This window comes from Haliaeetus leucocephalus, unplaced genomic scaffold (assembly GCF_000737465.1).
Source record: "Haliaeetus leucocephalus isolate CR32 unplaced genomic scaffold, Haliaeetus_leucocephalus-4.0 Scaffold197, whole genome shotgun sequence".
Classification (NCBI taxonomy): domain Eukaryota; kingdom Metazoa; phylum Chordata; class Aves; order Accipitriformes; family Accipitridae; genus Haliaeetus; species Haliaeetus leucocephalus.
The window spans coordinates 768,590-780,539 of record NW_010972633.1 but is presented as its reverse complement, the minus strand read 5'-3'; the positions used below and the strand labels follow the sequence as shown (position 1 = coordinate 780,539).

The 11,950-nt window shown below is 66.2% G+C and overlaps 2 protein-coding genes across 2 annotated transcripts in view; both read left to right on the top strand.

Moving 5' to 3' along the window:
- Nucleotides 1–146, top strand: part of CAD (carbamoyl-phosphate synthetase 2, aspartate transcarbamylase, and dihydroorotase) — a 13,971-nt gene extending 13,825 nt beyond the window's left edge. Inside the window, exon 43 of the mRNA XM_010565894.1 lies at nt 44–146. Coding sequence (XP_010564196.1) covers nt 44–146 — 103 coding nt within the window. The remainder of the gene's footprint in view (nt 1–43) is intronic.
- A 75-nt stretch (nt 147–221) lies between these two features.
- Nucleotides 222–9,039, top strand: MPV17 (MpV17 mitochondrial inner membrane protein). Its single transcript, XM_010565893.1, has 7 exons — nt 222–294; nt 4,687–4,802; nt 5,599–5,691; nt 6,417–6,512; nt 8,575–8,607; nt 8,828–8,880; nt 8,957–9,039. Exons 1-7 carry the CDS (start codon nt 222–224, stop codon nt 9,024–9,026), a joined length of 534 nt encoding a protein of 177 aa, XP_010564195.1. The 3' UTR covers nt 9,027–9,039.
- The last annotated feature ends 2,911 nt before the right edge of the window (nt 9,040–11,950 follow it).

Sequence of the window (11,950 nt, the reverse complement as noted above, 5' to 3'; positions counted from 1 at the left end):
GGGCTCCCGGGGGCGGTGGCCGCGGCTGACGTCACTTCCGCAGCGTGGAGGTGGACTCGGACCCGCGCGCCGCGTACTTCCGGCAGGCGGAGAACGGGATGTACATTCGGATGGCGCTGCTGGCCACCGTCCTGGGCCGCTACTGAGCCAATAAACCGCGTCACTCTGCCGCGCCCGGGCGTCATCGTGCCGCGCCGTCATCGCGCCGCGCCGGGCGGGCCATGGCGGGGCTGTGGAGGGGCTGCCGGCGGCTGCTGGCGCGGTCGCCCGGGGCTGCACAGGCGCTCACCGCCGGTAAGGGCCGCGGCCGGGGCGGGCCCCGGCCCCCCCCTGCAACTGGGCACCCTGTGTGCCCCCGCCCCCGGGGCACAGCCCCTCACCGCGGTAACTTGGGGCTGCATTGTCACCCCCGGTGGGAAGCAGGGCAGGAGCCCCACAAGCGGGGGGGGGGGGGCGGTTTCCCGGTGCCTCAGGGTTCCGTCTTTAGGGGGGAGGAGGTGCTGCCGTTCTCCCAGGCTCAGCGGGGAGCAGGGTCCCCCGAGCATCCCACTGGGTGGAGGGCTTGGGCCCACTCTGGGCTCAGGAGATCTGTGTTGGGGGGCCCGTGCTGGAGCCGGAGGGGTAACGGGAGGCTCTAGAGAGGTGCGGCCCTGGAGCAACCTCCCACAGCTCCAGGACTCACCCCAAAACCCGGGGGGGAGGCTGCTTTGGGTGCCTTCCTCCCCCCTGGGCAGGGATGGATGCTGGGACGTGGCACTGGGGGGCTCAGTAGGCTGCAGCCAGTGCAGCATGGGGTCAAGCCTCCCCCAGGTGGGCTGCCAGTGCTCGGGGACGAAGGCCTTTGCTTCAGTCGGGTGCAGAGGTTCTGCCTGGGGCTAGCCCCTGCCCCCAAAAGGTTCCTGGGGCCCTGCATGGGGTGATTTAATCTCCCTAACAGCCTTGCTGTTTGCAGGGCTGGGAGGTGCCATAAATCTGCCCCAGCGCTGGCAGGCGACTCTGCGTGCCCTGAGGACGCTCTCCGTGTGTGGGCAGCTGCTGCAGGCAGGGGTGCTTCTGCCTGCCCTGGCCCAGGGCCTGCAGACCTGAGCAACAGACAGCTCTGCCACCCAGCTGCCCACCCCACCCCTGCGGGGCTGAGGCTGGTTGGCAGGAGAGCCCATCCTGCCTGTGCTGCATGTGCACAGAGCTGTGCAGGGGTGTACGTGGCATAGGCTGGCCAAGAGCAGGGTCCTGGTGTACTCCCCTCTGCATCTCCTGCTTGTGGCCTTCCCTGCTGCCACTGCTCCCCCACCTGCTGTGCTGCTTGCAAGTAACCAGCCCAGCATGCTGGAAAAGCACAACTGTGGAGTCTGGGGGTGTCCTGCTGTGCCGAGGAGCTGGCATTGGGGCGAGGGGGCTCAGCTCGGCGTGCAGCCGCTGGCCCTCCTCCCTGCTGCCCATGGGGATGACGGCACATTGCCCTGCCTGCCAGGCTGCTGGGGTCCTGTCAGGCCACCTCACTGTTTTCACTGGTATTTTTATCTGATTTGATGGAGTCTGTTGCCTGGCACCTGCTGCACTGTGCACTGCTGGGCTGTGCATCCCTGTCTTGGTTCCTGGAGCGAAGCCAAGATGGAGCTGGGAGGGCTGCCCAGGACCAGCCCCTGCCCTCACCCTCCCCAGCAGCCCCTGCCCACTGCTGTGGCAGGCTTGGTGCAGCCCGCAGCCCCAGGCTGGCTCTGGGCTCCAGCTCTACCTCTTGCTTCTTCATGTTAGAGCTAGCCCTGCCATGCTGAGGTACAGCTCCCTAGTTCCCCGGGGCCCTGGCAGGACTGGTGAATGCTGGGCTGTGCCCATGGGGGTACACAGCCGCTCTCAGTGGCCGAGTGCTGGATGCGGCTCCTGCGGCTGAGAAGAGGCTCTGCCTTCGGGTCTGGATGTATCCCTGCCTGTGTGCGAGGCCGTGACAGTGGGAATATGGCTGTTCCCCAGGGGCAGCGCTGCTGGAGGCCAAGCTTTCCTCTTCTTGTACCTTCAGCAAGGAATTCCTCCATCCAAGGCAGGGCTCAGTCTCTCACTGCTGGCCATGCCGTTGTCCGTGCAGAGGAGGCAGGCTCTCCTGGGCCCTGTGCTAGGCAGCCATAGGAGGGCTGGGCAGATTCCAGCCCTGCTTTCGCTTGCTGCTCGCAGACCCACTGGTGCTGCCGTTCCCCTGGTGCTGCCATTTCCCTGGGCAGAACAGAGCTGCCGGCTGGGGCCAGGCCAGGGAGGTTTTCTGGCAGTTGGCTGTGCCTGGTGTGTCCAACCACACTCGCCTGCCGAATCCCTGTCCTGCCTGGTGGCGAGAGCTGTGGGGTCGGGCAGGGCTTTGCGTCCTGCATCCCAGGCCCCGGGCCAGGATGCCAGCAGGGCCTGGGCACAGTGGGCAGCAGCACGTGCCCGCAGCAGTGACCTCGCTGTCCCTGCCTGCAGAGAGCAGCCCCGTGCCCCTGTGGTGGCAGTGCAGCCTCCAGCTGCCAGCCGGCGAGGTCCGTGGGGGATGTAGACGGTGTGGCCTACTTAGGCTTGGGCCCGTTTCAAAGTCCTCTGTCCATGGGAGCAGCAGCCTGTGGGATCAGCCAGGCACCCCCCGGCTCCCAGCCTCAACCTGGCCAGCAGCCCTGTGCCGCCCGCTGCCTCCTGCCTGACCGTGGCACCGCTCTGCACCAAGCAGGTGAGAAAGTGCCTCCCCGCAGCTCGTGCGGCTGCAAGCTGGGGTGCCCTTGCCCTTCTTACCGGCTGTGTCCAGTGCTCCTGTGTGGGCATGGTGCTGCCATGTCCCTCATCTCTTCCCAGTCTGGGCAGGACGCAATGGCGGCAGCAGGGCCCGTCAGAGCTGCGATGTCAGCTGGGGGCCGGTTCCTGTGTTTGTGGTGTGGGGTGCAGCTGGGGACTCCAGCCCCACACAGGAGCTGCGGCAGGACCATGCTGGCGTCACCCTGGGCAGGCGCGGTGCGGGTGGTGAGCGGCACTGGTGCCAGCCTGGGCGAGCGAAGTCATTGCAAGGGGATCGATCCGGCTGTGCTCCCGGACCTGGGCAGGGGTGCGCAGACAGGCCTGTCCCCCCAGCAGTGCTGGTGTTGCTTCATCACCACCGGGCACTGCGCCCAGAGTCTTCAGCACTAAATGAGTAACACCGGTGCTGCCGGCTGCGGTTTCTCAATGAGTGCCATGCAGAGGGAGCCTGCCTCTGCCTAGTGGGAAGGTTGCCTGCGGGAAGCAGGCGGCCAGCAGGCAGCCAGCGCTTCTGCCATGCTGGCCTGGGGTCCCTTGCCTGTCGCCACCCCCTGCTCCTGCACTGCTGGGGCCCGTGGGCTGGCAGGGGTGGGGTGGTTCTGTCCGGGGACAGCGCCTCAGCCCCTGGGGGCTGCATTAGTCTGGGGTGGGAGATGGAGCCAGCTGCAGCCCTGGTTCACGTGGCTGGGGCGACAGGCTAGGGAGCTGGGCCCCCCATGCCTCTCCCCTTGTGCATGTGAGCTGAGGATGGTGCCTGCAGGAAGGCACAATCCGGCTGCAGGCACCAGGGAGGCAGCAGGCATGCACCCCTGCCGCAGCCTGAGGTCTGCGGCCCTTTGGCTGGGACCTGCTCCCCACAGCACTGCTGGGGGCTGTTGCAGAGAGACCGATGGCCCTGGGAGGGAGGGAGGGAGGGAGGGAGTGGGGGACGGGGGCTGCTGGGGACGTACCTAAGGCTCTGCTACTCCTTGTCCATGGGAAATCGCTCATGGAGACCCTCCGGGCAGGGCTGCCAGGAGGAGGGGGGATGCTGGGGCTGCCACTCCCCAGGATGACAGCTTGCTAGATTCAAGGTTTCCAAGAGCAGAGCAGAATCGCAGTGGGGCTGGAGACCTGCCTGGGAACCGTCCTGGGAAGAGCAGGGAGAATAAGCAGGGAGCCCATAAAGGCCAGGGGAAGGAGCGCTGGGCCAGCCGAGTTGCGTCGAAGAGGTCAAGAGTGTAGGATGGAGCGGGAGCTGCCAAAGGCCCAGCTGAGCGGCACCCTGTGGGGGACGTGCACAGCAGAAGGTCCTTCACACTGATATGGAAACAAGACAAGGAGTTGTGCCAGCGGCCAGGCAGTGGCAAGGAGCTGGGGCCAGCCCTGGCACCCGGCAAGTCTCACCTGCCTGTCCTGGCTGCTGGTGGCGGCACAGGCAGAATGGCTTTCCAAGGAAGGGGATCATAGTCAGCAGAGTTTGTACGGTGCTCAGGGAGCGGTTTTGGGGAGCGCAAGGCCTGGGCTCAGGAGAGGCTGTGGCAGGGAGCACGGGTGGCCAGCAGTGCAGGCAGCAGCTGGGTGGGCTCTGCCCCAAAAGTCCTGGGTACCGCAGGTCCCGGGTGACAGATCAGCTCGGTGTCAGGGGTGCAGGGAGACAGTGCAGCCAGGCATTGTTTCGGCCAGAGATGCTGCATCGTCCTGAGGCACTTGGCTGCTGCAGGAGGGCCTGTGCTGCGGGGCAGGTGCGGGCAGGCTTGGTGCAGGGTGGTGAGGGAGCTGCGCACCAGGACGGACCCTGCGGGGCCAGCGCAGGCTCGGGCCTTCCCAGGGGCAGCGGGGAGGCAGGCAGAGGCAGCTCTTGGGCAGGACCCGGCTGTCAGTAGGGCTCTGGGGGGCTCTCACCCTTCCCCAGCGTGCAGCGGCTGCCTGAGCAGTCTGTGCTGGTTGCAGGGGCTCTCATGGGAGCTGGCGACGTGATTGCGCAGCAGCTGGTGGAGCGGCGGGGGCTGCGTGGGCACCACGGCCCCCGGACCCTGAAGATGATGGCGATCGGCTTCTGCTTTGTGGTGAGTGCCAGCGCGCGGTGAGCACCCGGGCCCTGCCCCGTCCTTGCAGCACACGTGTCATGGGGTGAGACAGAGGGCTGTTTCAGCAGAGTGAGGCTATGGTGGCTGGGTGTGAGCTGGGCCATCCCAGTTCCACCTCCAGCAGCCACGGGCAGAGCTGGGTCCCCTCGAGGAGGAGCACCCTGTCCCTGTGCCCAGCTGCAGCTGTGGGCACCCTCAGCTGCGCTGCAGGGCAGGATGGGGATGGCAGCTTCTGTCCACACAGCCTGGGCACCTGTGCCCATCCCTGCTGCCGGTGCCAGCCCCTGGGGAGGTTTCACTTGGCAGAAAGGTGATTCCGCACCCAAGGATGCAAATGTGCTTTGCTCTGTTGTGCGTGGCGAGGCCGGATCCTGACCCATCAGCTCCTGTGCTCCAGCAGGGCTGTGTTGGGCCCAGTGCCCTGCACTGGGGGCTCAGGCAGGGAGGGCCCTGGGCAGTGCTGGCACGGCTGCCATCCCCCCTGCCACGGAGCCCTCTCTGGTGTGTCAGGCGTGAAGCCCTGCAGCTGCCCCGCTGGAGCAGGCCCCTGGCTGCCCCATCCTGGTACTGGTGTTGCCTGGCGGAGGGCTCTAGGAGGTGGGGGGGGCTGGGCACAGCAGTGCAGGACTCCCGGGGAGGGGAGGCAGGACAGGCCCTGGTCCCTGTGTTCCAGGGCCAGGGCAGAGCCCTGTAAGCAGGTCTGGAGACCCACCAGCCCTGACACCCCATGGCCTGGGAGAGTGGGACGCTGCCCCTCACCAGCTGGCACCTGCAGGGCCCTGTCGTGGGCGGCTGGTACAAGATCCTGGATCAGCTCATCCTGGGGACCACAAAAGTCGTGGCCGTGAAGAAGATGGTCCTGGACCAGGTCAGTGCCACGTGAGTGAGGGTGCCCGCACGGGACTGGTACAGCAGGACGGGGTGGTAGGTGCAGCCGTGTGTCCGTGGGCAGGTTTCCATCCCACTCCTAGAGCCCCAGCTCAGGGCAGTGGGTGCTGAGCAGGGGATGGTGCCCAGGACCTGCTCCATGGAGTCGCTGGGCTGCAGCACACAGCCCCTGGGGCATCAGGCAGCTCAGCTCAGCCCTGCAGCCCAGAGTGTCTCTGCAGAGCGCACCAGCCCAGCCGGCTGTGCTCAGGCGATCAGTGGGGATCTGTGAGGATCCATGCTTTACCCCTGCTGCAGCTCTCCTAAGGCTGTTGAGAGCTGCTGTCTCCCTTTTCTGAAGCAGAGCATGGGAGGCTGGCAAGTGCTGTGCACCACTGCGGAGGGTGGTTCCTGAGGACAGAGACCCTAGTGCTGCCCTGGCTCCTGCCCTCCTCCTGAGGCCGGGGCCAGACCCGACACAGTGGAGGACTGGGGCAGAGAGGATTGCAGAGGAGCCACCCTTGGCCGGCTCTTGGACCCTTCTAGAGGCTCGATGGTGGTGCCTGTCCCTCAGTATGGCTCTGTGCTGGGGAGTAGCCCCAGGGCATTGGGCAAGCTGGGCCTGCACCCCTGTGCTTCGCCATGCATTCCCCTCGCCCTGTGCTGCAGGCCCAGCTCCAGGCACCATAGGCTCCCCAGCATTGGGCCCCAACTCCTCTCTTGCAGGGGGCCTTTGCGCCATGTTTCCTTGGCTGCTTCCTCGCTATCACGGGGGCAATGAACGGTCTGTCGGTGGAGGAGAACTGGTCCAAGATCCAGCAGGTATGTGCTGCTTCCCCAGGACAGCATGGGGCTGTCGGCAGCCAGGGCACCTTGGCAGCCCCAGCTAGTGCACCAGCGCTGCCGGCTGCTCCTGTTTGTGGTCATGCCTGTGTCCCTGCACAGCCCCCTCCCAGCACTGACTGCATGCCCCCAGCTCTGCCATCACTCTCCAGTCCTTAGCCTGGCCTGCAGCTCCCCCGGGACCCCAAGCACAGAGCTGGCTCTGCACGTGCCCCACGGTCGGGGTGGGGAGGAGTCCACCCCACTGCTGCAGGGCATGGAGCAGCTCTCTGCCTGGCCGGGGCCTGGGGGTGCGCGGGGACAGTCCTGCTGGGCTCAACGCTGTGTGCCAGGGCACTGGGGGCATCAGATGCCTGGTGCTGCCAGTCCTCCGGGTGCTGGTGTCAGGGCTGCTCCCCATGGCACAGCTCTCTGGGGTCCCACCTGAGGTGGGGCAGCTGGGTGCCTGGTGCCATCAGGCTGCCTGTGCGCCATCTGGCCCCTCTCCTGGCTGCATCTCCAGAGCCATTACCGAGATGGCTCCTATTAGCAGCAATTGCTGGAAACCAGCACGAAAGCTGAGTCAGCGTGTCCAGAGGGTGAGTCACTGGGGAGCGGGTGGCCACCCGCCACAGATGAGGTACACCGGGGGTGGTCACCTGGCTGCCCGGGGGATGCGCAGCACCAGCGCTTGCACATCGATGGCTGCCAGAGCTGTGTGTGAAGGGCCCCAGCCCAGCCGGGCCATCTGCCCCCGGGCTGTGAGCTGGGGGTGTTGCCCAGCCACGCCATCGGCTCCTGCCCCAGGCTGGAGCTCTGCCTAGGGTGCCATTGCCCAGAGCTGATTCCTCTGCATGGGTGCACCCGCCCCACCAGGCACCAGCCAGCTGCCCACCAGGTTGTGAGTATGTGCTAGCAGAGACCTGTCCTGCCCTGGAGCGCAGGGAGCAAATCCTGGGGAGGACTGAGTTACCTGTTCTTTCTCCTGGCTTTGTGAGAGCAGCAGCAACCAAGGCATGAGGTGTTTTGAGACACCTCAGAGGCACATGCAGGCTGGCCCTTGGCATGGGGCTCCTATCTGTCTCAGCTGCATCTTGACACGGTCATGCCATGTATCTTGCCTTGCCTTGCCTTCCCCAAGGGAACTCACCCAGGCCTGGGCATGATTGTGGGTGATTCCTGGCTCCTGGCTGGTGCCCTGCCCTGGGAGGGAGCTGGGCTGGGGGCCACCTTCATCCCTGGCTTGGGGCACATCCATCTCTCCCCACGCAGAGGAAGCGTCAGCAGAGCATCTGTCACCCCTGTGCCCGCTCTCCACATTGTGGGCTGCCAGCCAGCACCGGGAGGAGGCCAGGCTCCTGGCTGAGTCACGGCCAGGCTGGATGAGGGACTTGTCGTGCTGCCATGGGGCAGGGCTGCGGCACAGCCACAGGTGCAGCATGAGGACAAGGCAGCATGTCAGGCTTCTGGGGCGGCTGCCCCGGCTCAGTGCCCCTCTCCGTCCCTGCCCTACGGTGCCTGGGAGGAGGCTTGGGGGATGTAGGGCCAGACAGGAGCTCGCAGCCTGCGCCAGGGCGAGGAGCTGACTGCCCCTGCCTTGCCTGCTCTGCCTGAGTCTGCTGCCGGCACCCCAGCTCACTGCCAGCCACGCTGGTGGCAGGAAGGGCTCTTGGTGGGGACGGAGCAGTTGTGGCAGTCCTCTCCCTGCCACCCTGCACTTGCCCCACATGGGCACAGCTCTGGGAAGGGTGCAGGCAGGGGCTGCAGTGGCCCTGTGCCCAGCTGGAGTGGGCGTGGAGTCGGGGGGATTGTGGCAGGGGACAGTGACCCTCTGCATGCTCTCAGCTCCTGCCTGCAGCCCAGCCTGCCTCTACCTCGGGTCACAGGCATCTCTTTGGAGATGCTCCTGTGCTGCTTCTGCCAATGCTGGGGCCTCCCTGGGGCTGTGCAAACGGCTGCCCCTGCCAGGGCCATGGGTAGCTGTGTGGCAGGGCTGGACACCCGGGGCGGCTGGGTGGCAGCGGGGCTGCACTCTGTGCTCACGGCCTCCCTTCTCTCCCAGGACTACACGGACGCCCTGCTGACCAACTACTGCGTAAGTGCTGGTGGGGTCCGTGCCCCTCCCTGTCCCGGTATGGGTGCCGTGCTGGCTGTGCCCCCGGCTGGGGTGGCCAGGCTGGGCTCCTCTGCACCCCTGTCCCCCACCTCGGGGGCCGCCGTGGGCTTTGCTGGATGCCCTGAATGCCTAGGCAGAGGTGGGCACGGGGAAGGAGTGCCAGCAGGGCCCCTTCACCGCCATGTCCTTCTCTGCCCAGATCTGGCCACCAGTGCAAATCGCAAACTTCTACTTCGTGCCCCTGAAGCACAGGTAGTAATGTGGCCATGGCCCCGGCTCCTGGGCTCCTGGAGCCTGCAGCTGTGGACCCTGTCCCGTCTGTCCCCAGGCTGGCCGTCGTCCAGTGTGTTGCCATCGTCTGGAACTGCTACCTCTCCTGGAAAGCAAATCGGATGTGAGGTGGAAGCCGTGTCCCCTCCCTGCCTCCCCTGCCTGTGTGCTGCCTGAGTCTGCCCCATCTCCAAAGCCCTTGGAACAGGCACCTGTGGCTGTGGATGGGGCTGGGATATGCAGGGTGCAGGCAGCAGCCATCCTGCTCTCTCCTCGGGGGACCCCATTGCCTGCAGCTACAGCCCTCACTGTTCCAGGGACACAAAGGAGAAGATGGGGCCGTGTCCACCCCGAGATGAGCCAGTGCCTGTGGCAGCTCTGTGTCCAGCAGCTCTGCCCAGCCCCTGGCCCCACAGATGGGGTGTTCCTGCTCCAGGCATTGCTCTGTCCTTCCCTGGTGGCAGATCCGGGGGGGGGGCAAGAAGCGGGAGTGGTGCTGGGCCGGTGCCAGTGCAGGCCCAGGGCTGGCAGTGCCATGGGTTGGGCACTGCCCTGCTCAGAGCTGGGGTCAGTGCTGCTGAGGGGCTGCCCCGTCCCGGGCTGCCTGCCCCATGCTTGCAGCACCTGCTGCCGCAGGCCAGGTGTGCCCCCCCTGAAAATGGGGTTTGCTGTAGCTCTGCTGCGGACAGTTGGAACACCCAATAAACAGCATTTTTCACTCTTGATTCTCGTGACACTCGAGCTTGTGGCCCTCCGTCCCGCACCAGGGCCTGTATGGAAGCAGTTTCAGATGGATCATTCCTGTGCTTGCAGAACTGCTGGCAGCCCTCCTGTCCCCTTGCAGGGGTGGGGACCCAGTGTTGCTATCCCAGCCGGCAGGCAGGCTAGCGGGGCCTGGGGACAGATCGACAGCTCCGCTCTCTGCCTCTTCGAGGAGCTGAGTGCATGGCCGTGGTGCCGGCATCGTGCATGGGGCTGGGGCACTGCAGTGCTAAGCTGTGCGAGTTGATGGGGGTGGGCTACCCAGCTGAGGGGAGGGGGGGTCTGGCAGAGGGTGGATGGTGGCTTAGGGGGTCACCAGGTCCCACTGTGGCTGTTCCATGGGGTGTGATGGTGCCTACACTGCTGCTGCATGGTGGGACAGGGTGAGCTGTACCCAGGGGGCACAGGTGCTGGGTGCACGATCCTCCCGGGGCTCCCAGCATGGGCCATGCAGGGCTGTGCATCAAAGAGGAGGATGCAGGAAGGGATGAGGTGAGCTGAGGGCTGGAGCTGGCCTGTGATGGGGCTGCATCTGCCTGTGCATTGTCTGAGACAAGCCTGCCTGTCCTGCCTGCAAGGAGTCCCATGATGCTGCTGCCTGCCTGCAATTGGTGCCCTGTGGAGACATGCATCCAGGCTCGTCCTACTCAGGCAGCGAGCAGACACAATCTGGCTCATGCAGGGCCCTGCCCATCCGGACCAGGGTCTCCAGGGCAGAGCTGGTGGGACCATGGTGGTTGATCTCACCCAGGAGCCTGAGCCCTGGTCCCCTCAGCTGTGCTGCCACAGCCCCAAGCAGCTGGACAGAGCCATCCCTGTGTGCTGCCAGCACCAGTCTGGGTTCTGCCAACCAGCCGCCACCGTTGTGGCACTCTCTGAGGGGGATGCACTCTCCTCCCTCCCTCCAGCCCGCATGGAGCCTGCTCCATGCTGAGCTTGCACACCCATCCTGAGGCTGGCTCCTACCAGCCAGGCAGGGGCAGGCCCTGGGTGTAGGTGCAGTTCCAGGCAGATGGGTGCAATTCAAAGCATGGGGGAGCCGAGACCTGCACCGGCCAGACCCTGGTGCACCCGGCTGGGGATGGAGCCACAGAGCCCACCTGGCTGCCTGGCTCTCCACACCCAAGGGACGGGAAGGGGCTGCAGCTGCAGCCACCTGACAGCACAGCAGAGCAGCACTCAGCTGCAGGGCTGGGGACATGTGATGGGGCCGTGTGGGGACGGCACCAGGGCTTCGCGGGGGCTGGGCCCAGTCTGGCCTCAGGCACCATGTGGGGCTGCAGGGCTTGGCCCAGGCTCTCCCTAGCTCATGGGATGGGTGCTGCTGGCTGGAGGCTGTGGATGGCAGGAGTTTGAAGCCCTGACGTACTGAGGCTCTCACAGCTCCATTCAGGGGTGCAGAAGGCCCTGGTGTGTTGGCAGCAAGCAAGCTGTGAGTGTGGCACAAGCCAGGCACTTGTCCACAGGAGCAGCCAGCCCCACGGCACAGGGGCTGCCAGGGCTCAGGGGCTTGAGCCCAGCCCCTGCTGAGGGCTCTGCCCTAGAGCCACAGGGAGGTGACCCCAGGTGCCAGCCTTCATGCTGGATCCACGTCACAGGTGCATGGCACCGTGTGCTGCCTCGCTGCTGGCAGGGCTGTGCCCCACCACCTCTGTGCATCCCGGTGTGGGATGCACTGTGTGAGGGGCCGGGCTGAGCCTCTGTCCCCAGGCTCTGCCTAACAAATACTGGCACCGTGGAAAGAGCCCACTCCGGGCCCGTCTTGGCACCTGCACCAGCATCAGTGCTGGGTGTCAGCTCGGCTCCCATCCGCCCGCAGACAGAGGCACGGGGCTGCCAGGCAGGGCCGCAGTGCTGCCAGGGAGGGTCTGCAAGCAGGCCCACCAGCAGCTACCTCACCTTTTGGCAGCAGTGGCCAGTGTCCCGGGCTGGAACATCCTGCATGCAGCACAGCACTGTCGGCTCCGGTGCCTTCACTCTATGAGTCACGGAATTTGGCTGGTGGTGCCTAGCTGCTGCGCGGGGCTGTCTGCAGCACCCGGTGGTTTGACCGGGGCACCATGAACTCTGCCCGAGGCACGGTGCCTCCAGGCCCTGCCACAGCCAGGTCGTGTATGCCCCACCCGTGACCATCCTGTGCCAGTGGGTGCTGCTGGCCGGGGTTCCCCCCACTCCCTGCTCCCCGAGACGGCCCCGCTGCCGCGGCTGGTGCCTGCCCAGGACGCCGCTGCTCAACGCGGCCGCCGGGCCCGGCCTCACCCGGAGGGTCCCACGCCGGGGAGCCGCGGGT

What these genes read in the sequence shown, in the direction of transcription:
- MPV17 (XM_010565893.1), top strand. Translation starts at nt 222, where the DNA reads ATGGCGGGGCTGTGGAGGGGCTGCCGGCGGCTGCTGGCGCGGTCGCCC. An exon ending in CGATCGGCTTCTGCTTTGTG is followed by an intron (nt 4,803 to 5,598) that starts GTGAGTGCCAGC and finishes TGGCACCTGCAG; the next exon opens with GGCCCTGTCGTGGGCGGCTG. An exon ending in TTCGTGCCCCTGAAGCACAG is followed by an intron (nt 8,881 to 8,956) that starts GTAGTAATGTGG and finishes GTCTGTCCCCAG; the next exon opens with GCTGGCCGTCGTCCAGTGTG.